Genomic DNA, 25,050 nt, shown 5'->3' on the forward strand with positions numbered 1-25,050 from the left:
ATTGGACATTGTTCTAATTTTTTATTGTAAAGTATGAGTTTTAGAGAACCATTGTTTTTATTGATGTTTTATCAGTATACTTTGTTTCCATTAAAAATAATTATGGTAAAATCTCCTATTTTATTCCCTGTTATACTGTCGTGGTTTTGCTGCTTATTTTTCTTTCATCCTCATCCTTTTCACACTTATCTTTTTCACTTACCAGCTAGAGATGATTGCTATGGAAAATCCTGCAGACTTGAAGAAACAGTTGTATGTGGAATTTGAAGGAGAACAAGGAGTTGATGAGGGTGGTGTTTCCAAAGAATTTTTTCAACTGGTTGTAGAGGAAATCTTCAATCCAGATATTGGTAAATATTTTAGTAATGTGGTAATGATGTCAAATCATCCTTTTAAATTAGGATTTTATTTACCCTAGTTTATAAACATTCTCAGTTATGAATGGTAAAATAAAATTTTGGTATGGATTACCTAGAATAACATAATTACTAAATGTTGAAGTTTTAGGAATTGATTTGTTTCATTCATTCACATTCTTCTTTAGATAAATTTACCAAATAGTTTAATAAATTTGAGAATGGTACATTAGAAGGAGGGACTGTTATGCTTTTTCTTATAATCTAAAACATTTATAAAATTTGTGAATTTGCCAAAAAAAAAAAAAAAAGGTTTCATAGAACAATATTCTGAAGAGTGTTGAGACTCTCAGAATTGTATCATGCTCAAAGTTTGGAACTACTCTCTGGTATCAAATTAATTGGGTTTATTTGTGGCTATAATTGTAACATTTTGTGCATATTCTTTAAACATAAATTATGACTGTTTCCTAAGGAATTTTTATTGAACACAGTTTTGAAAAGTTGACTTACAGATTTCATTCTGAAATGTTTCATCATTTTGTTTGTTATATACTAAGTAGGAAAAGAAGGACAGGGAAGATAAAATGGAATTTTTCTGTACTCAAAGATTAATTTTTTTGTATCTACAAATATGAGAGAAATATTTAATTTATTTTATTACTCTTGAGACTAAGGATATTGTGAGATTTTATCGAGTTTTAGATGTTATCAACCTTCCTATTACCATATTTATAACTAAATTAACTTTTTAAGGTCATCCATATAACTTATAATTATATTCATGTTGTAACTTGACTCCCCAATCATCCCCCCTCCAAAAAATTGATTTATACTTAAACTTTGAAAGTGGAAAGTCAAGTAAAATGACATGATTTCCACATTTATTTCCTGGTTTACTTTCAGGAAAAAATTCCTAGTATTCTAGATCTCAAAGATTTCTTATATTTTTAACTTAAAATAAATGTTACAATGAACATTTTAAAACTTTAAATTTCTTGATAAACTGCTTTTAATCCTTTCGTAACCAAATTCTTTTTTAAATCACTTTATTTGGGCCTCATATAACTCTTATCACAATCCACAAATACATCCATTGTATAAAGCACATTTGTTACCCTCATCATTCTCAAAACATTTGCTCTCCATGTAAGCCCCTGGCATCAGCTACTCTTTTCCCCCTCCCTCCCGCTCCCCCTTCCATCATGAACCCTTGATAATTTATAAATTATTATTTTGTCATACCTTACATTGTTCAATGTCTCCCTTCACCCTCTTTTCTGTTGTCCGTCCCCCAGGGAAGAGGTTTTATGTAGATCCTTATAATTGGTTCCCCCTCTCTACCCCACCCTCCCAGTTTCGCCACTCTCACGCTTGGTCCTGAAGGATCATCCGTGTTAGATTCCCTGTGTTCCCAGTTCCTATCTGTACCAGTGTACATCCCCTGGATTAGCCAGATTTATTTGTAAGGTAGAATTGGGATCATGATGGTGGGGAGGAAGCATTTAGGAACTAGAACGTTGTATGTTTCATTGTTGCTACACTGCCCCCTGACTGCCTCATCTCCTTCCTGTGACCACCCTTCTGTAGGGGATATCCAGTTTCCTACAGGTGGGCTTTGGGTCCCCACTCTGCACTCCCCCTCATTCATAATGATAAGATATTTTGTTCTTTGATACCTGATTCCTTCGACACCTCGTGATCGCACAGACTGGTGTGCTTCTTCCATGTGGGCTTTGCTGCTTCTGAGCTAGATGGCCACTTGTTTGCCTTGAAGTCTTTAAGACCCTAGATGCTATATCTTTTGATAGCTGGGCTCCATCAGCTTTCTTCACCACATCTGCTTATGCACCTGCTTTGTCTGCAGCAATTGTGTCTGGAAGGTTAGCATCATGGAATGCCAGTTAAATAGAACAAATCTTGCATTGAGGGAGTACTTGAGTAGAGGCCTAATGTGCATCTACCTTAATATTAAACCTATAAATATATGCACATAAATCTATTTCCCCATCCTCACATATTAGACCTCTATAAATGCCCTTTGTCTCCTAGCTCTTTACTCTTATTTCCTTTGGCTTTCCTTTTGTCCCACTACCATGCTCAGCCTTCATTTGTGTTTCAGTAATTCCTCTTGGTTACATTACCCTTGATCACACCTTACCAGTCTTCCTCACCACCGGTTTGGAACACTTTTTGTTTCCTTGTCCCTAGGTTTGTTAGCAACACTTCCTTTCCCCCTATCTCCCCTTCTTCCATGTCCCCCCTGAACTGGCGGTCCAGTTATTTTCACCTCCAGGTTGTTCATCCAGCCTGTCTTATTTAGACAGGCCTGCGGAGATAATAATATGCACAAAAACAAGACAGAGCAAAACCAAGCAACAAAAGAAAACAAAACAACAAAAAGCCACTGACAAAAAACAAAAACACATCAACAACAAAAAAGAAAAGCTCGTAGTTAGTTCAAGGACTGTTTGTTGTCCTTTAGGAGTGTTTTCCAGTCTAGTCTGATGGGGTGCCAAGACCTGGCCCCAAAGTCTATTTTTACTATTCTATGGGGACTTCGTTGCCCTGTTTCCCTTCCTGTTCTGTTCAAAACGCCTTGGTGTTTTTGCTTCAGTGTGATGGGATCTGGTTGGGCGCAGTTCCCACACTGTCTCCAGTGTTGTCCCCTGTTGGCCATATGGTCCTCTCTGGATTGGCTGCTCTGAGCGGGAATATTGTACTCAAGGCTTGGTGGGACAGATGTGCTCTACTCTCTCTTCCTCACCCTTCATTTACTCCCGTGTGCTCTGATCAGACATGTGCCTCTCCCTGAGCTGCAGCTTCAGTGCTGTCTTCTGAAATAAACTCTTCTGGGGGAGGGGCAGCTGTCCATATAGTTGGGATTGGGGCCTGCCCCTCAGACCTCTCCACTGGTTCCCTACTCCATGCTCGTATGTTGATTCACATCTTTGAGCACTGGGTTAAAGTCTGGTTCCTCTTTCCCTGTGGAGAGATAAACAATAACCTCCCGCCCCCCTACCCATTACTTTCTTTTTTTTCCCTAACTCCCCCGCCCCTCCTTTTTAGTTGACTACCATATGTATCCCTGGATTTGGTCTGCCCCCTACCATACTACTTTGTCCTCGCCCTTGGAATGTTTGTATGCAATAGCTTTTTCCCTTTGCCCCTTTGTTTTTTGTTTTTTTAGACTTACCTCAGGGGACTCATGTTGTGCTTGTTCGTTTATGCTTCGCTTACTTCACTTAGCATGATTTCCTCTAGTTCTTCCCATGTGGCGATGTGTTTCTTAGGCGATGTGTAGTACTCCATGGTATATGTACCACTGTTTTTTAATCCACTCATCAGTTAGTTGATGGAAATTTGGGTTCCAAATTTTTTTTTTCTTAAAATATTTTGTTGATATCATCTGTTTATAGTAAGACATTCTGAAATCAAGGGAGGAAAAAACTTTTTCTCTAAGGTGCTACGTATGGGTTTGGGTACAGTTATGGGGCACATACATCCCAATTGGGCTCTGCTGCTAGGGTTGGTAAAGTGAGGCCCATTTCTTCAGATTCAAGCAGTTGTAGAAGGCCCCATCCAGTAGTACTTGTACTAAAATTCTCCAAAAACATTGAGTGGCTGGTAAAAGTTTGTAGGTGATAGACCAATTTATGTCCAAAAGTATTCCTACACAAATTTTATAAAAACCTTTATTAAACAAAATGTATCAAAATGTGAAATTTCTGGTGCTGCCATCTGGTTCTTTATACTTACAAATGTTGTATTTCCGTCTCTCTAATCCTTGCCTAAATAATTCTGCAGGTGGATTGTCATGATGGAAAAAATTTCCTCAGGACAATTTACTGGACCCCTTTGTCACCAATACAGTTTTCCTTTTATCTTACAGTTTCTTAGTAATAATCCCTTGTGACCCTTTGTGACCTTTGAGAAAATCTTTCAAGATTATGCTTTTGGAATCCCAAAAGAGTTGAATAAAATTCTGAGCTGGTGGCTCTGCTTTGATGTTAGCTAGCTCAGCAGATCCCTTTCAGAGCCACTGTTTTGATTGAACCTTTTTTGTTTTTCTTGAAGATGCCCCAACAAGATTAAGACCTACTGCTACTACAAGTGTACTACTGAGAGACCTGTCTCTGATTATCCACTGATTACAGAGCTATGTTAAAACACATTTTGTTCGGAGTAGCCCCATGCACTCATGAATTGAACCTTAGTAGCAAACGTGTTGACTTACTTGTTTTCCATGGCCCCAAAGGGTTCAATGTTATATTTTGCATTATTTGATTTCCACTCACAGTTGCAAGTTTTTTGTTTTGTTGTGCAACTTAAATCTCAGCGATATTTTATTAGTTTTGCAGTAGCACCTGAAAACACTTTAATAAAATGGGAAAATAACTTCCATTAAAATATTTTAATTTTTCTTACGACTTCATTTAAATTGAAGGTAGTATTGTCTTAATAATGACTCTCATTCAGATAATTAAAACCAAACAGTCCTGTCTAATGACTGAAGACTCTGGGTATCACAAGTGGTCTGTAATTAACTACTAAACTAAAGGTTGACAGTTTAAACATACCCAAGGCCTTGCAGGAGAAAGTTCTGGTGAACTATTTCTGTCAAAACTATAGCCAAGAAAACTCACTGTCATTGAGTCAATGGTGCCTTATAGTGACCCTCTGTGGCTTTCGGAGACTGTAACTGTTGAGTAGAACGTTCAGTCTTTCTCCCATGGAGCTGCTGCTGGTTTCAAATCTGGGCTGTGAAGCCGACTACATGGCAGCTAACAATACCAAATAATTGAAAAACTGTATCCAAGCTTGGATTTATAATGATGAAGACTTTGTGAAACTGAAAGAAATCAACGACAAATTTCCATATATGCTAGTGAAAGATTGGAGATCTTAAGTTTAGTGAGCATTTTCCTACTTCCTTTAAGATGCACCCAAATTGCCAATTAGTTACTTTTTTTGTGTGTGGCTTTTTTGAAATTACACACAACTATTACATATAAGTGTTAAATGTAATGTCTAGAGTACATTTTACTTGTATTTCATTGTTAAACTTTAAAAGTAATATATTGTTTTAAATCATTTCTTATAGGTATGTTCACATATGACGAATCTACAAAATTGTTTTGGTTTAATCCGTCTTCTTTTGAAACTGAGGGTCAGTTTACTCTGATTGGCATAGTACTGGGTCTGGCTATTTACAATAACTGTATACTGGATGTACATTTTCCCATGGTTGTCTACAGGAAGTTAATGGGGAAAAAAGGAACATTTCGTGACCTGGGAGACTCTCATCCAGTAAGTTCTTTGTGTTTTATAATCTCTTCATTTCCTAAAATGTTAAAAATATAATGTAATTTTTAAGGTTTTTTGGTTGGCAGAGTTTTGTTCACACAACCAGTACAAAAAGTTGTTGTAATCTGATGATACACAATAAACAAAAATTCAAAGGGGAAATTATTTTACATAGTGTTTTCAACAACTACTTTTCTAAAACATTCTGTAGAGCTTTTAGGTACTTTGATTCTTAATGATATTATATAAGATTGCCAAAGGAAATCAGAGCTGCCTTGATTGGGGAGCTTGGTAGCTGCTGTGCTTATCCCTCTGCTGTTGCTTCTCACCTCTCTCCTAACCAGAGACACTTCTGAGGTTTTCATAGAACACAGGGTGAAATCCATTGTTTAAGCAGAGAATGAGAGCTTATCAATGAGTGATAATCATTGTGTAATTTATTTGGTGTAAAATCTTGTGGAACAAGAGGGATCAAATCAATGTTTTAATTCTAATGGACAGTTTATTATTTTCCATGAAGTGATTCAGAGTATACTTTATCTTTTTCTCGTAGCTTAAAGTTTCTATTTTTACTTGTTAGGTTCTCTATCAGAGTTTAAAAGATTTATTGGAGTATGAAGGAAATGTGGAAGATGATATGATGATCACTTTCCAGATATCTCAAACAGATCTTTTTGGTAATCCAATGATGTATGACCTAAAGGAAAATGGTGATAAAATTCCAATTACAAATGAAAACAGGAAGGTAATAATGTTTTTATTTCTTCATTGTTCTTTTCTGTCTTAACAGAATTGCAAACTATAGGCCTGTAATTTTCAAAGAAAAAATTTCAAAGAAAATAATCTAATAGACTATACCAAGAGCCAAGGAATTAAGTGACCAAATTAATATAAATGATAAAATCAAAGGTTTTAAAACCTTAAATTGGTAATAAGCATACTTGTTTTCTGATTGTATTTTTAAAGTAAATTTCATTTCGTGTGTTAGTAATAATATTTCAGAATTTATTCATAGAGCTCTTGTTAATGTTCTTTGCGGGAAAAGATTTATAGTATTTTTTTCACTCTTTTTAATCGTTTTATTAGGGGCTCATACAACATTTATCACAATTCATATGGACATCAGTTGTATAAAGCACATTGGTACATTCATTGCCCTCATCATTCTCAAAATATTTGCTCTCCACTTACGCCCCTAGCATCAGGTCCTTATTTTTCCCCTCCCTCCACACTCCCCCCTCCCTCATGAGCCCTTGATAATTTATAAATTATTTTGTCATATCTTGTCCTGTCTGACGTCTCCCTTCACCCACTTTTCTGTTGTCCGTCGTTGCATGTAGATCCTTGTAATCGGTTCCCCCTTTCAAAACCACCTTCCCTGTACCCTCCCAGTATCGCCACTCACACCACTGGTTCCGAAGGGATCATCCTCCCTGTGTTTCCATTTCCTGTCTGTACCAGTGTACATCCTCCGGTCTAGCCAGATTTGCAAGGTAGAATTGGGATCATGATAGTGTGGAGAAAGCACTTAGGAATGAGAGAAATGTATTTTTCATCATTGCTACATCGCACCCTGACTGGCTCATCTCTTTCCGGAGACCCTTCTGTAAGGGATGTCCAGTGGCCTACAAATGGGCTTTGGATCTCCACTCTGAACTCTCCCTCTGCCCCCTCAGTCACTATGATAAGATTTTTTGTTCTGATGATGCCTGATACCAGATCCCTGCTACACCTAGTGATCGAACAGTCTGGTGTGATTCTTCCATGTGGGCTTTGTTGCTTCTGAGCTAGGTGGCCGTTTAAAACCCCAGATGCTATAAATTTAGATAGCGGGGCACCATTGGCTTTCTTTGCCACATTTGCTTATGCACCCATTTGTCTTCAGGCGTCTTATCATGGAGGTGAGCACACAGTGATGATTTTTTTGTTCTTTGATGCCTGATAACTGGTCTCTTTGGCATCTCGTGATCACAAAGGCTGGTGTGCTTCTGAGCTAGATGGCCACTTGTTTACCTTTAAGCCTTTGAGACTCCAGATGCGATATCTTTTGATAGCTGGGCACCATCAGCTTTCTTCACCACATTTGCTTATTCACCCACTTTGTCTTAACTGGATGTGTTGGGAAGGTGAGCATCATAGAATGTCAATTTAATAGAAGAAAGTAATCCTACATTGAGGGAGTACTTGAGTGGAGGCCCAATGTCCTTCTGTTACCTTAATACTCAGCCTAAAAATATATGCACATAGATCTATTTCCCCATCCTCATATATATTTGCATATGTACATGTCTCTGTCTAGACCTCTATAAATGCCCTTTGCTTCCCAGCTCTTTTCTTCTATTTCCTTTGACTTTCCTCCTGTCCCACTATCATGGTCAGTCCCCACCAGGGTTTCAGCAATTCCTATTGGTGGCATTATCCTTGATCATGCCCTACCAGACCTCACCACCGATTTGAATCACTTGTTGTTCCCTTGTCCCTGGGTTTAACACCACTACCTTTCCCCCCCATCTTCCCCTCTCCCATGTCCTCCTGGAACTGTTGGTCCCGTTGGTTTCTTCTCCAGATTGTTCATCCAGCCTGTCTTATTTAGACAGACCTGGAGATAAAAACATGCACAAAAACAAGACTGAGCAAAACCAAACAACAATATACAACAAGACAACAACAAACCAATGACAAAACACAACAAGAAAGAAAAGCTTGTAGTTATTTCAAGGATTGTTTGTTGGCCTTTAGGAGTGTTTTCTAGTCTAGTCTGTTGGGCACCACACCCTGGCCCCAAAGTCCATCTTCAGTATTCCCTGGGAGATATCACCATTCCATTCACTTTCTGTTCTGTTGTGCCCCCTTACTGTTTTGCCTCAGTGTGGCGGGATCAGATCTGGTGTAATTCCCACACTGTGTCCCTGATGTTGTCCCTTGTAGGGACGTCATGTCTCATAGTGGGGCCACCTATGTGGTCCTCGCTGTGGACTGGCTGCTCTAATCAGGAACATTGTCCTCACAGTCTGGTAGGCCACAATGTGCTCCATTCTCTCCTCCTCTCTCCGAGCTGCAGATGCAGTGCCATCCATTGAGATAAATTCTTTTTTTTTCAATCGTTTTATTTGGGGATCATACAATCTTAACACAATCCATGTATACATCAGTTGTGTAAAGCACATCTGTACATTCATTGCCCTCATCATTTTCAAAACATTTGCTCTCCACTTAAGCCCTTGGCATCAGGTCCTTATTTTCCCTTCTCTCCCTGCTCCCCTCTCCTTCATGAGCCCTTGATAATTTATACATTATTGTTTTGTCATATCTTGTCCTGTCTGACATCTCCCTTCACCCACTTTTCTGTTGTCTGCTGAAATGATATCTCCCTTTGTCCACTTTTCTGTTGTCCGCCCCCCAGTGAGGAGGTCACATGTAGATCCTTATAATCGATTCCCTGTTTACAACCCACTTTCTCTCTACCCTCCCAGTATCGCCACTCACACCACTGGTCTTGAATGGATCAACTGTCTTGGATTTGCTATGTTTCCAGTTCCTATCTGTACTAGTGTACATCCTCTGGTCTAGCCAGAATTGCACGGTAGAATTCTGATCATGATAGTCGGCGGGGGAGAAGGAAGCATTTAGTAACTCGAGGAAAGTTGTATTTTTCCTCGGTGCTACTTCGCATCTTGACTGGCTCATCTCCCACTGTGTCCTTCTTGAGAAGTTCTCTGCTAATTCTGGACTTCTTCCCTCTCCATATGACGTTGGTAATCAGTTTTTAAAGAAAGATGTGGGTAATTGTATTGGGATTGCATTAAATTTATATAGTGCCTTGGGCAGAACTGACATCTTGACTATGTTGAATCTATCTTCCTATCCACGAGCATGGGATATTCTTCCATTTGTTAAGGTTGCTTAGTTTCTTGTAATAATGTTCTGTCGCTTTCCCCATATAGATCTTTTGAAATTCTTTTAGTCAGGTATATCCCTAGATACTTCAATTTATGTTTGGCTGTTGTGAAGAGTGCCACCTTTTTGATCTCCTCTACTGTGGTCTTATTCAATATGTTTAGCACTCCTATGCACTTTTGCTTGTCGATCTTGTATCCTGCCACTCTGCCAAACTCCTCTTGCGGAGCTTTTGGGATTTTCCATATATAAAATTATATCATCTGCAAATAACGATAGTTTTACTTCTTCCTTGTCTTATGCTTTTAGCTTAAACCTCCAGCATGATATTGAGTAAGAGTGGCTACAAGGGGCATTCTTGCCTGGTCCCCTTTTTTAGTGCGATTGTGTTAGTCTTCACTCCATTGACTACCATGTTGGCTGTTGGTTTTTCATATATTGCTTATATTGTCTTGAAGAAATTTCCTCCCATTCCTGTCTTCTCAAGTGTCTTAAACAGGAATTTGTGTTGGATGTTGTCAAATGCTTTTTCTGCATCTGTCGATATTATCATGTGGTTCTTAAAGTTTTTCATGTTAATGTAAAGAATAATACTAATGGTCTTTCGTATGTTGAACCATCCCTGCATCCCTGGTATGAATCCCATTTGGCCATGGTGAATTATTTGTTTTATATACTTTCGTATTCCGATGTCTAGTATTTTGTTAAGGAGTTTTGCATAGATGTTCAGTAGGGATATTGGTCTGTAGTTATCGATTCTTATGGGGTCCTTGCCCGGTTTGGGTATCAAAGTTATACTAGTTTCATAGGAGTTTGAGAGTTTTGCCATCTTTTTCTATGTTCTGGAAGAGTTTGTGTAGGATTGATGTTCTTCCCGAAATCCTGGGTTGAATTCTCCAGTGAAGCTATCTGATCCAGGGGATATTTTGTTGGTAATCCCTTGATAACCTTGTCTATTTCTTCTATTGTTAGGGGTCTATTGAAATTCTTGAAATCCTTTGGGGTCAGTCTAGGGACTTTTCCCAAGAATTTGTCCATGTATTCCAAGTGTTTTATTAGGGTCTGTTGTAATGTCCCCTCTTTCTTCCCTCATTCTTGCTTTTGAAATTTGTCGCCTCCTTTCTTTGGTTAGGTTTGCCAAGGTGCTTTAATTTATGTAGATTCGCCTTGTGCCCCAGTATGTGGTCTGTCTTCGAATATGTGCCCTGTGAGCTTCAGAAGAGTGTGAGTTTTTTTGCATTTGGATGAAAAGCTCTGTAAATATCACTTCAAATTGTCTTATTGGAGTGTTTAGGTCTCTAGTCTCCTTGTTGAGTTTCTTTACCTGTGATCTATCTTTCTCAAAGAGCGATATATTGAAGTCACCCACTATAATTGTTGAGGCTGTGATTTCTTTTTTCATCTTTTGGAGTGTTTGGTTGACAATTCAACGGATCTCTCATTCGGGGAGTATAGCTTTTCAATGCTTAGTGTTTCTTTGTCTTCTATTCACTTGAGCAATATATAGTGTCCCTCATTTCATTTTAAGGTTTGCACTTTGAGGTCAATTTTATCCTAGATAAGGATTTGCAACCCTTGCCTTTTTTGAATTGTTTGCTTGGTATGCCTTTCTCCAGCCTTTGATTCTAAGCCTGTGTTTGCCTGTAGACTTGACATGTTTCTCTTGTAGGCAGTAGATTGATGGGTTGTGTTTTCTAAGCCAGTCTGCTAGTCTCAGTCTTTTAATGCCTGAGTTCAGGGTATTGATATTCAGCATTATTATTACCATATGCAGACTCTGTGATGACTGTGTTTTCCTGCTTTCCTTTCTCATTAGGGTGTTGTGCATGTGTGTGTATATCATCCTTCACATCTTTCTATCCTTAAGCCAGTAATATCTTGGTGTCTGTGTTTTCTTGTTGCCCTCTGGGTAAGATTGTTCTATGGGACCTTCTCTTATTTATGCTTGGTGAGTGTTGGTTTTCTGCCCATACTGGGTCTGCAAGGATCTTTCGTAGGACTGGTTTTCTTCTCATGTATTCTTTGAGTTTTTCCTTGTCTGGGAAGACTCTTCTCCATCTATCTTGATGGATAATTTGGCTTGGTAGAGTATTCTTGGGTTTGCATTGTTTTCCTTCAATTTTTGGAATATATTACTCCTCTCTTTCCTCTTCATAGTTTCTGCTGATAGGTCTTAACATATTCTTATTTGGGAACCTTTATATGTGATTGCTTGTTTTTCCCTAACTGCTCTCATGATTTTCTCCTTTTCCTCAAAGTTGGATAGTTTAGCTATTATGTACCTTCATTACTTACTCTTGGGAAGCAGTCTTCTGGGGTTCTTTCAGCCTCTTGAATGGTTGCCTGGTTTTCATTCTGGGAAAGCTGGGAAGCTTTCCTCCAAGAATTTTCTCACTGTTGTTGTAGATGACTTTTTTCTTTCGTCTTCCGGTAAGCCAATAATACTAATGTTATTCTGCTTCATAGCATCAGACATAGCTCTTAGGTTTTCTTCAGCTTCTCTGATGATCTTAGATTTTCGTTGGCGTTTACTAAAGTCTCCTTGGCTGTCCTCCAAATCACTGATGTGGTTCTCTTCCTCCAGTTGATTCTCAAGTGTGTCTGCTACTGGTTTTTGTTATCTCCTCTCTAAGCTCCTGTATTTCCCTTTGGTGTATTGCTTTTATTGCCTCCATCATTTAATCTTTTTTCTATATTGTTTCCCTCATATCCTGTATGAATCCAAGCAGCATTCTGAAAATTTCTTTCTGTGGCAGTTCATTATCTGCTTCTTCTATGCATGTCATTATGTTCGGGACATCTTCTGCCATTGCCTTTTGTTTCTCCTGTTTTTTTTGTTGGGGTTGTTGTAACTGATGGGCTGTTTGCGTTGTTTTGTTTTAGAGGAGCCAGGTGCCATTTTACAAGGAGTCAAAGAGCACTGGCTCTCTCTGGGAGATTTGTGGGAATGCTTCTTCGAACTGCCTACAGCTAATTTCACTATGGAATTAACCTACCACTTTATCCTTCTGTGCCTTCCCTCTCAGGGGAGTGCCCCAGAATGTTGGTGGGTTGCCTACTTTGGTGTTCTGAAGCTTGGGCAGAGGTTCTTGCAGCAGCTTGGAATGTTGACGAGTGTTGACTGAGCGGTCTTAGGCCCCCAGTCACACAGGTATTCCCTGGTAAGAAGTTGGGCAGCTTATCCCCTGGTGAAAGTCGCCAGATGTTTCTCCAGCCTTAGGCTAGCTACATAGGGTAGAGCTCATGTATCTGTGTGTGGTGCAGGCGTAAATGCCCTAGGCTAAGGGGAATGCTCTTGAGGTTGTCAGTGGAATGTGAGAGAACAGGAGAGATAGAGAGGAAAAATAAATAAATAATAAAAGTAAACTAGCTAAGACTGCAGGGATGTAGAAAAGAGAGGGAAATAAAAGCACCAATGTAGCTTAGTCCTGATCCCCTCCCGTGGAGCTGCAAGGGTTTTATTCCCTGCCCCCAGGAGACAGTGGCAGCAAGCTGTGGCTGTGTTGAGAAAAAGCTTCTGGGAAAACCTGCAAAACTGGGGGCAGGTGATAGAGAGCAGAGATGGAAACAAAAGTAGCAACTTAGCTGAACCCCATTCCCTGCCCTGAAGCAGGTGGGGGCAAACTGTGGCTGTGTTGAGATCAAGCCCCACTACAGGCTCCAAATGGTCCGGGTTCCGGCAGAGACAGTGGCGGGCCCAAGGTCAAGCCGGTCAAGCCGCAGCTGGCTTCCACTGAGTTAAGCCAAAAGCTCTCAGCCCCTCAAAAAACCCAATGGGTCTGTACCTACTTAACTTTATGATGCTCCTCCTGCGTCCCAGCAGCATTGAAGTTTCCTCTAAGCAACTCTCCAGGGCTTCATTTCTGTAGAGTCCCTCTGGTATGTGGCACTCCGTTGCCATCTTCCCAGAAGTCCAATTTTATAGTATTTTATGTAAAAAAATTTTAAAGAACACATTTTTTCCCTTAAGGAAAAAACTGAGAAAAGGGTACCAAAAAGTAATTCCCATCATCTTCCATAACTACACTGGTTTTGCTGTTTATGTTTATAGTTCTAATGAATCTAATACACATATTTTTTCTTTACTTTTCATCTGTCCTTTTTCAATCTTGGAAATTTGGGAAATGAAATCTCTAAATTGTCTTTTTTTCCCCTCTAAATTGTCTTGGTAATAAAAATGTAAGAAACTAGGTCTAGAACCTAATAAAGATTTCCAACTTTATTTCTTCATAGTCTTTTTTTGTAGCTCATGTAACGTGGTTTGAATGATGATGCCAGTCTTACGTAGGGCCATTATATAATTACCATTAGAGTTGAATTATACTAATGTGCAGAACAATTTCATTCTTCTGCCATTATATAAAAAACCATAGTGTTTTCTGTAGGACTAGTATATCTGCCCCTATAGGCTTTATTGCCAGAAATTCTGTAACCAGATTTAAATGATACAGGAGACATAGGTATGGTTATATTCTAAGAAATTGATTAAGTAGATTAAGTTAGAATAAGAGTACTTAATCTTAGCATTGCTTACATTTGATGCTTTTTGATTTGGGGAGCTCTTGTACACATTATAAGATAAGTTTAGGACCACCCATGGCCTCTGCACTCTAGATTCCAGTAGTACTTTCCCAACTCATGGCAATCAAAAATGTCTGGAAACTCAACAAACAAACAAACACCCAAAATATTAAATCCACTGCCATGGAGTTTGTTCCAAGTCACAGTAATCCTATCAGGCTCTCTTAAGGCTGGTGAATTTTTATGGGAGGAGATAATCTTATTTTTCCACAGGGCAGCTTGTATATTTGTATCACTGGTCTTGAAGTACCCAATAGCATCAGACATTGCTAAATATCCCTTTATGGCAGGATTCTGCCCCTGTTTTCTTCCCATTGAGAACCACTGCTTTACACATTATATAAAATGTGATTTTAATAAGTTATGTACACCTAGAAATTTTTGATAGAAGGGAGAGTGTAACATGAAGAATTTATAGATAATGTCTAGAAAAACTACGTATGTCTTAGCATGAATTGAACTAGAATTTTCAGGAATAAGTGTGTGATGTAAGATACACCTACAACTATGTATTTTTATATTAGCTTCTCTTTGCTCAATTTTGGAAGATGTTCACATTTTTATTGTCGCTTTAATGTCAACTTAATATGGCATGGTATTCCCAAAAGAGCTCCTTATTAAATCATTTCATGAATATATCAAAATTGGCATGGACCAGGCACCATGCTGTGTAGTCACTGACGATAAAGAGCTCCCAAGCAAAACTTGTTGGGTTTTGCTTGCATAGCATAATGTAAACATTCTTTCGGTTAATATTTTCTCCAGGAATTTGGAAGTCTCTATTCTGACTACATTCTCAATAAATCAGTAGAAAAACAGTTTAAGGCCTTTCAGAGAGGATTTCATATGTGACCATTGAATCTCCCTTAAAGGCAGAGTTTTTAGTAGGATATTGACTATTTATTGCTGATATCAGTTGATATGAGAGCACATAATCAAACACTAGACCCTTTTAGTGAGAGGATGTCAAATAAAGCAAATCAAACCAAATCCACTGTCACCAAGTCAATTATAGCCCTATAGGGCAGAATAGAATTACTGCTTTGAGTTAATGAAGCTTTTAGTTTCTATGGGAGCTGGAAGTATGATGTTTTTCCTGAGGGGTGGCTGGTGGATTTGAACTGTTGAGTTTTCAGTTTTCAGTTCAATACTCTTAACTAAGAGTGCTGTTGGTGTGAAATTGCATGATCAAGCACTAGGCCTCTTTCAGAAAAGGAAGATAAAGAGTAGAAAAGACAGATCACTGTTGTTGGAGTGGAAATCAAGAAGCGGGATATCTCTGATTTCAGGTTGTAGAGATAAATGGGGCCTTAGGATTATCGGCTTGAATGTTTCATGAAACATTTATTTCACATTTGTGACCCAAATATACTTCTGGTATCATTCTTTCAATCAAACTTATTACCTATTGTCTAAAGAAACAAGGTAACAGCCTAGAATATAGCAAATTATACTAAATCTGTAGCAAAACTTTAAAAGGTAGACATAATTAACATTTTAAATATTATTACTAAATTAAGATACAAAGTAAATATTCTTTTAATGATTTGGAAGAGTAGTTTATATGTCAAACAAAATGAAAATTTGTTACCCTATGAATTTTGTGGGTACCTCCCCAAATATTCTCTAATAGAAAACATGAGATTTCCTGGTTTGCCTAAGTCCTGTACATTTCACTGTACAGACGCTGGCCTTTTAGAAATAGATAAACTTGTTTAAATGTCAGAAAAGATCAGGGAATCCAGGGTGGATGATACCTTCAGGACCAAGGGTGTGAGGGGCGATGCTGGGAGAGTGGAGGGTGAGTGGATTGGAAAGGGGGAACTGATTACAAGGATCCACAGGTGACCTCTTCCCTGGGAGAGGGACAGCAGAGAAGTGGGGGAAGGGAGACTCCGGATAGGGCAAGATATGACAAAATAACAATGTATAAATTACCAAGGGCACATGAGGGAAGGGGGAGAGGGGAGGGAGGGGGGAAAAAAAGAGGACCTGATGCAAAGGGCTTAAGTGGTGAGCAAATGCTTTGAGAATGATTGGGGCAGGGAATGTATGGATGTGCTTTATACAATTGATGTATGTATGTGTATGGATTGTGATAAGAGTTGTATGAGTCCCTAATAAAATGTAAAAAAAGAAAAGAGAAAAAAATGATTAGGGCAAATAATGTACAGATGTGCTTTATACAATTGATGTATGTATATGTATGAACTGTGATAAGAGTTGTATGAGCCCCTAATAAATTGTTTAAAAAAATGATTAATTAAAAAATACTATAATATGAATGGAAAAAAAAGATATGTGCCTGGCCTAAATCTTTATTTTGCACACCTAGCTGAGGGAACCTAAAAATTGCATTGAAGTCCCAGTTTATAACCAGTTTATATGTATAGCTTTTACAACTTAATGCAGGATATTACTGGGAGCTATGAATTATAAAATAAATTTTCCTTTGTGTGTGTGTATATATATAATTTTTTAGGAGCTCTGGTAGCATAGTGCGTTACAAATTCAGTTGTTAACAACGTGGTCAGCAGTTCCAAACCACCAGCTTCTCTGAGAGAGAAAGATGAGGCTTCCTGTTCTTAAAGACGGAGACCCTTGAAAACCCACAGAGACAGTTCCGCCTTGTCCTATAGGGATGCTATGAGGTAGAACGGACTCAGCGGCAGTCAGTCTGTGGTTTTGTTTTTTGTATGTCATATACATTTTTTTAATTAAAAAATAATCCTTGAACGTTTTCCATTACGGAAAGTAAAAAGTATTACGCTGTACAGCTTAGTAGCTTGTTTAGGTTCTGCTTGCATAGCATATTATAAGACGTTCTTGTGGTTAATGTTTTCTGCAGGAATTTGTTGGTCTCTATTCTGACTACATTCTCAATAAATCAGTAGAAAAACAGTTCAAGGCCTTTCGGAGAGGATTTCATATGGTGACCAATGAATCTCCCTTAAAGTACCTGTTCAGACCAGAAGAAATTGAATTGCTTATTTGTGGAAGCCGGGTAAGAAAATAGATGTCTACCAAAAAGGGGTGGGATGGGATTTACTGTTTGTAATACTGTGGTATAGAAGTTAAAAATATTTACTTGTGTTTACAGAATCTGGATTTCCAAGCACTAGAAGAAACTACAGAGTACGATGGTGGCTATACTAGAGATTCTGTTCTGATTAGGTGAGGAATTTAATTATTAAAAGAAAAAATTAATTTCACTTAAAGGGTATGATTTATACTTTAGACCTTTTCCTCTATGTATTTTCCTAATAAGAAAACCTACAATTCTCAATCTTTAAATTAGAAGTATATCTTTAATATAATAATCACTTTCTTGTTAATATGTGTCATGGATGAAGTGTGTCAACTTTTCTACATTTGAGTATGATTTGTGTACAACATTCATGGCTTACTACTGCCTAAATGGTGATGAAAATAGAATGACCATTTCTGAGTATTTCTTACCCTTTTTCTGAACTCTAAATATGTGAACTGTTTCATTGCTCCCTTGTATTGAATACCTTTTATGTAAAATGGTGCATTGTTTTAACCACTATGATGACATACAAGATGCATTTTCCATTTTATACTTGAAGAAATTGAGCCCCAAATTCTCATAGAGCAGAAACCGGTTTACCAGTTCTATTTGCGTCTCAGCAAATGCATTTTACTGTCCTGCTTCTTTGTCCTAGACATTCCAGTCCTGGAAGAAATAGGTGTCCCCTTCTCATGCTGAAGAGATTAGTAAAAGTAGTCAAAGAAGACTTTTTCGCACCTACTAGTTGGTGTGGTGAGGTGAGAAAGCATATAAACAAGTAATTTCCTTGGAGGCTTTCTAAGTATTATTGCTCCTAGGATCCAGTACAAGAACTCCTGAGTGAATCTCAAAGTTAAACATCTTAGGATTCTCTGTGAATGCATAACGACTATTATGTAAAGCATAACCCTGCACTAAACTATCAGTTTCTTTAGGTGCAGCATTAAACAAAGTGTGGAAGTGTTAAGTCACAAGCAAGTTTTTAATGGATATTTTTTCAGTTGCTTAAAGAACTCTCTGATTTAATTTTTTAGACATAGCTTTCAAAGTCTTTGATGGCAGTGACTTTTTGAGTTTATAATATTTCTTTTTCCAAAAATTGATAAGATACACATTTGATTCCTAGTCTATTCCCTTCCAGACTACTTTATAGATATTGGTTTACTCTTCTTTCTAGAGATATTTAAAGTCTGGTTATCTTGATGCTTTGATTAATTTTTGTTAGTGTTGATAATCATTGCCTAGACTTATTGATTCATTAAAGGTTGCCAAATGGAGATATTTTCATTCTATATTCCTCCATCTATTCCTATAACTTTTAAGAATTACCTCTGTACACATAGATTAAGGAGCCTTGGTGGGTTAAGTATTGGCCTGCTAACAGCAAGATCAGCAGTTCAAATCCATCAACTATTCCATGGGTGAAAGATAAGGCTGCTGAGTCTTGTAAAAATTTATGTATTTGGAAATGCAAAGCCCCAGTCTTTTACTGTATTCTGTAGGGTTTCTATGAATCAGATTCAACTCAACGAAGTGGTAGGTACACATGGTGTGTATACATGGATGTCTGTTTGTGTGTTTAAGGTAAATTGAATGTTTAATTCATTCTTGCTCACTAGTTATCAAAATTATGTGCTTTTCTATTTCCCCAGTGCTACCAAAGCAGTGGTGATATTGTTGAGTGAGATAAAGTGATAATACAATGAAATGCATGTATGAAATGGACAATTGGAGAGTTGGTAAATTACGCCCATTTTACCATACCCCATTTAAAATAAAGAATGTGTTCATTATCCAAAAAAGTTTTTTTGGGGGGGTGGGGTGGGCCTTTCCAGTCAGTGCTCATCCCATATACATAACCACTCTACTGATAGTTGTCACTCTTGATTAGTTTATTTTCTCTTGAATTTCATATACTGTGTGTAAGCTGAGTTACTAATGCCATTTTGGTGTAAAATTAGGTGCCTCGGCTAATATTCGGGTCAGTTTAAACTTGAGTATATACGGTAACTGGAACCAGAGAGTATATCCCATATAGACTTGAGTATAAGCCAACCCGAATATCCACTGAGGCACCTAATTTTTTCACAAAAACTACATTAAAAATGTGCTGGAAAACTCGGTTTATACTAGAGTATATATGGTACTTTTTCCTGTATAAATGCTTTAGGTAAGCATTATTTTGAAGATTCATCCATGTACTGCATTGTTAATATATGTTGTTTTGTTTTTCATTTAATATGGGTCTTTTTTGCAGAGTAGTGTTCCATTAAGCCAAGGAACCTCATGAATAACTTGATAAACTAGGTTTACCAGTAAGGATCAGGACAAAACAGGTTCCAACTGCCCCAAATTTTTATACCATCCATTCCATGGCACGCTCATTTAAATAGGTCTGTTAATTTGTCTCAATGTCCACAAAATTCATGAAAACATTATGTCTGTGTTAAGTTTAGTTTGGCAGAAAAGAATATAAATGTACAGATAAATGAAGAAATGTAAAGGGCAAAGGTCATGAGGGTTTTCAGCATCAACCTACCTACATTATTAAACTAATATTCATTCTTAAAAATTATAACAAAGTAAAACAAAAACCTCAATAGAAAAGAAAGCAAAAAAACATTAAAACTAGAACAAATTTAAAGTATGTCAAAAGGGAGGTCAAATGAATGGTAAGGTGTTAAATTTTAACCTAACAGCGTCTTAAGTATTCTGCTTTCCAATGCACGCTGCTTCACAGTCCTATTCTGAGGGAATTCGCTGGAGGCTTAATCCACTTGTAATTCTCCTCAACTTTTTAAAAAAACCAGGAAGATCACGTGACCTGATGTTACATTTTAACTTAACAATATTTGCCATGATATACTTTATCTGCCACAGTCTACTTTACAGTGTCTTCTGCCTGAAATGAGGGCATTCACTGGAAGCTTCATCTCTGTATGGACCCTGCAAATGAAGGTTGAGCTTCCACTTTCAGCCAGATCCTTCTGTAAGCCAGGTGTCCACAATTTAAGCTCTTAGACCCTACCATCTTTTGAATTTGGATTTTATTATTTACAATCCTTTGATCACACAGACTACTGTGCCTCTTCCATGTGGAGTTCGTTGACACATCACTTAAATGGCTACTTATTTTGAAACAAGCCTTCAAGACCCCAGACACAGATACTATTCTTTATGATAGCCAGGCACCATCTGGTTTCTTCACCGCACTTTGCTGTAGTACCTATGTTTTCATTGATGTCTTCATGAAGGTTAGCATCAATCAGGACCACATCGTAAGATCTGATTGTTGTTAGATGGGGGCTACAATTAAGAATTAAGTGTGGGTGCAAAATCCAATTATGTATGGTTTATATATGTCTCTGGTTCACTTTAGAGTAAGGTGACCAGACATACCGCTTTTGGCGGGACAGTCCCGATTTTAAACAATTTTGCGTGTCCCACAGCATTTTAAAAAAGTCCCGATTTTTGGAAAGTGCACAACAAGCTAGGGTATACAGTTTTCGGCTGCCATGTGGCTATTTGGCCAGGATATGAGTTTTATCAATGGTGTCCCACTTTACCATGTTAAAATCTGGTCACCTTACATTAGAGACACTATTATCACTTTATATTAGAGAATATTATTAATCATACATACCCTTGGGGCATAAGGTAATTCTGATAGTGTCTAATTTGTCCAGTGATAAAGAATTTAAAATACTATGGAAAAGGAATTATACAAGTATAGGTGAACTATGAACTGCCATACATGCCTTGTTGACTTGTACAGATTAAATTCTTAAGTTACTGGACACTTTTAATACAAATAGTGGGGGTTGGTAATAGGGCAAAACTTTCAATAATATTCATTCACATTGGCAGACTCATACCTACCAGATTAATGCATGTCATTACAAAGCAAGGAGGGCGTTACAATAGTAAATATATCGTAGTCCTGGGCTCTATTCGTTGGACCACCCTCAAAGCAAGAGGTCCCATGACTATGACCTTGAAATAGCAGGCACTTGCTTCCTCTGACACTAGGAAATTTCACCCTTATGGCCAAGGGCCGAAGGTGAGTTGAGATAAAGCCCAATTCACATTGAGTCCTTTTGGTGTGGCCTATGTAGCTGCACACCTAAAAAGAACGAAGTCTAAAGTCCCAATCTGTGTAGCGCATGACCTGTGCCACCAAGGACAGAGAAAGTAGCTCAAAAGTATCCAATTAGGAACACAGTACTAGATTTATTCTCCCCTTATGTTTTCTGTCAGTATTAAAGCGTTTTGTGGTTTTTTTTTCTGATAGGAGGTTGCTCTTCCCAGTTCACCTACCAAAGAAAAGTAATTACCACCTCTGAGGCATATATGCCTCCCTCCCCTCATCTTGAATTTCCTGTAAGGTTTGCTAAAGGGTTGGCCATTGATTTAGAGTGATCTTAGCATAGTTTTGTATGGCAGCTACTGAGTGGCCTTTTCTCTCTCCCCCATTTTTGAAAATTGTCCTCTGCTGAGATAAGTCCTCCATGTTTTCAGCAAACAAAGCTTGTGCCATATACATATCAAAGGTTAAGAAGCCTTCCTCTAATCCTGATGCCACATTTTTCTTCTTATCTAGTTTCTCTGAATATTTGCTCTGCGTACAGACTGAATAAGTATGACGAGAGGAGACAGCCCTGACACACTTTTCCTGACTCTAAACCATACAGCATGCCCTAGTTTTGTTTCCCCAACTGCCTCTTGATCCAGTTGGGGTTTTGCATGAGCACAGTGTAATGTTTCCCATTCTTCTCAAGGCCATCTATTGTTTGTTGCACAATCAATTATACACTATTAACCATTTTCTTTTAGACTGTTTTCAGCTAAGATCTATCTGACACCAACAATTTATTCCTTGTTCTATGTCTTCTGAATCTAGCCTGAACATCTGGCAATTCCCTGTCAGCGTGCTGCTACAACCAGTGTTGGATGATCTTCAGCAAAATTTTACTTTCTTGTTATTTATTTTAATGATAATGTTGTACATTCTGAACATTCTTTATGTTGGGTCACTTTTCTTTGGACTAGGTACAAATACGGATCTCTGCCAGTCAGTTGGCCAACTAGCCGTCTTTTCAATTTCCTGGTATAGATGAGTTAGTCTAAACTTCCAGTGCTTCATCAGGTTGTTGAAACAAATAGATTGGTATTCCATGAATTCCCGGACCCTGGTTTTTGGCTAGTCCTTTCAGTGCAGCTTTAACTTCTAACTTCAGTACCATTGTAGAACCATTGTTTTTGCTTACACAAGCAGATACCCCCACGAAAAAATGAAATTTTTTTCAAAGCTATGTATTTAAATTTTTTTACAAAAGAACTTTATCACCTTCAAAGTATTCTCCATTACACTTAATACATTTGTCAAATCTACAACTTTATTCTTGGAAACACTTTTCAAACTCATCTGTTTGGATGGCTGACAGCACCTCCCTCATTTTTTTCTTCATCTCTTCAATGTTGTCAAATCACTGTCCTTTCATGTTTTAATTTGCAGAAACGAGGTCATGGAGTCAGGTATGTAGGGGTAAGAGAGCCATGCTGTTTTATGCCCAAAACTGGTGCACTGACATGGCTATGTGAACAGATGCATTGTGGTGATGGCAAAACCATTCCCCCTGTCTGCCACAAATCAGCCCTGTTTTATCACATACTGTTAACCATATCTTTTCAGACCTCTAAATAGAAAGCTTGATTAACACTTGACCTGGTAGGACGAACTACTCGTGCACTGAGTTGACATTTTCTGTCCATTAGGGAAGTTGACAGATGCCCAGAATGAGATTTGTCAACAATCAACGTTTCACCTTTTTGTAATTAGAAAACCACTCGTATACTCCCCCCACTATACACACTGTCTTTGTAAGCTGTGTTCAACATCACAACAGTTTCTGCGGTATTTTTCCCTAGCCGGAAAACAAAATTTCACAGCTGCATGCTGTTCTCTTAAATCAGCCATCACAAAAAAGGAGGTTTTAGCAAAACTGCTATTATGAAAAAATGCTGTGACCATAGAGAACCTTTCCAGGAGATGTCACTGAGTGCATTAACTTGAGAGAGTTGCTCAATGTTCGCCTAGTGGGGAAAATGTGTAATATGAAGACCCTGCTCTGCCCAGGGCAGTTCGGGGTTTTTGGTACTCCTTTGTATTCTACCTCCTGAAATGGTGGAATGTTTACTAGTTCTTTTTGGTGTAGTGACTCCATTCTTTCCATCTTCTTTTAATGTTTTCTACATCATTCAGTATTTAGCTAGAGAAGTTTTCAATATGACAATTCAAGTTCTTGAGTTCTTTTAGTTTCAGATATGTAGAATAAGTTCTTTTTGTATTTTTAATTCTTAGCTTTTGCACATTTCATTCTAGTATTTTACTTGGTCGTCTTGAGCAGGCATTGCTGCTCTCCTGCTTTAAGAAATTTGAGTCTACTTAGCTTTAAATTGGATTTCTTGCTGCCAGGAAGTGCAGTTGAACTTCTCTCTTAGTTGCTGTGGTGATTATCCCATGCTTGCTATCTGGTGACCGTATTCCCTTCTGGCTTTCCTGTATTCTGTTCTTTTCTATATTCTGTAGTATCCTGTGTAAATTTGGTTAGCCCGTCTCTGAATGAATGGTGAAGCCATATGATTCTGAGTTTGTTTTTTGGGGTTTTTTTGGCTGAAAGTTTTTTATGACCTAGTCTATTTCTTCTTTTGTTATGAATCTTTAGAGGTTTTATACATCATCATTTAACTTAAACAGATCTTGCAGTTCTTGAGATTTGTTCATTTTTTTCTAAGTTTTCTATTTTGTTGATTATTGTCTTGTAATATGTTAGGATTTTTAAAATTTCATTTGGATCTGTTGTAACGTCACCCTTTTTATTCTTTATAACTGAATCTTCTTTCTTTATCTTTCCAGTAGCTTTCAATTTTCTTAATTCTCTCAAAGAACCAATGTCTTGTTGATATTTTTTCTATTATTATGCTTTCTTTAATATTTTTTCTCTTCAAAGTTTAATTTCTCTTCTGGTTGTTGAAGATGCTAGGTTAAGGTCTTGATTTCAGTTCTTTGTTGTTTTCATATATGCATTTATTGCAATACATCACCCACTAAATACTGCTTTTGTTATGTATGTGTGCTGTCACTCATTTGTTTCGAGTTTTTCAGTTTTCTACCTTATTTTATCATTTACTCATTAGTTTTTAAAGGATTGTGTTGTTCAGTTTGCATGCCTCTGAATTTTTACCCCAGGTCTTTAAACGGTTGACTTCTAATTTCCTAACATCACTATCTGAGAAAATATCTTGTACTTTTTTCATTATATATTACTCATGCTCATATTTCCACATAAAGACTTGTTTTCTGTCCAAATCTGATTGATTTCTAGAGAATGTTCCATGTGTTCTGCAAAAGAATGTGTACTTCTGCTGTTATATTTCAAGGAGATTGAGGTGGTCCTGGTGATCTGCCTTTCCTTGTGAATGGTCTATTGAAGTCTCATAATTGTTGCATTTTCTATTGCTCTCTTCAGCTTTGTAATAGTTTTATTTATTTAGAGGGTATTGCATTGGTTATATATGTTTATTATGGATATGTTTTATTTAGTTTAATCACTTTTTAAATGTCCATATTTGGCTCTCATGATGGATTTAGCCTTCAAGTTCATTTTATCGGTCATTAATATTGCCATTACTACCCTTTTTTTCCCCTGGTTGCCATTAGATTGATATGTATTTCTATCCCTTTTACTTTTATCCTTTATTTGTCTTTGCGACTAATGTGTGTTCTTGTGGACAGCATACTGATGGGTCTTGCTTTCTTACCCAGTGTGCTCTTTTGTCTTTTAACTAGTGTGTTCACTCCAATTACATTCAGTGACT

General features: G+C 37.7%; 1 protein-coding gene across 2 annotated transcripts in view; it reads left to right on the plus strand.

Annotated features, from left to right (window-relative positions):
• The window catches only part of UBE3A (ubiquitin protein ligase E3A), a 137,638-nt gene that overhangs the window by 89,085 nt on the left and 23,503 nt on the right, over positions 1–25,050 (plus strand). For both annotated transcript variants that reach the window (XM_075557959.1, XM_075557960.1), the window contains 5 exons: positions 206–350; positions 5,461–5,666; positions 6,244–6,408; positions 16,990–17,145; positions 17,242–17,315. In XM_075557959.1, coding sequence (XP_075414074.1) covers positions 206–350; positions 5,461–5,666; positions 6,244–6,408; positions 16,990–17,145; positions 17,242–17,315 — 746 coding nt within the window. The remainder of the gene's footprint in view (positions 1–205; positions 351–5,460; positions 5,667–6,243; positions 6,409–16,989; positions 17,146–17,241; positions 17,316–25,050) is intronic.

Source organism: Tenrec ecaudatus, chromosome 9 (genome assembly GCF_050624435.1).
Source record: "Tenrec ecaudatus isolate mTenEca1 chromosome 9, mTenEca1.hap1, whole genome shotgun sequence".
Taxonomy (NCBI): domain Eukaryota; kingdom Metazoa; phylum Chordata; class Mammalia; order Afrosoricida; family Tenrecidae; genus Tenrec; species Tenrec ecaudatus.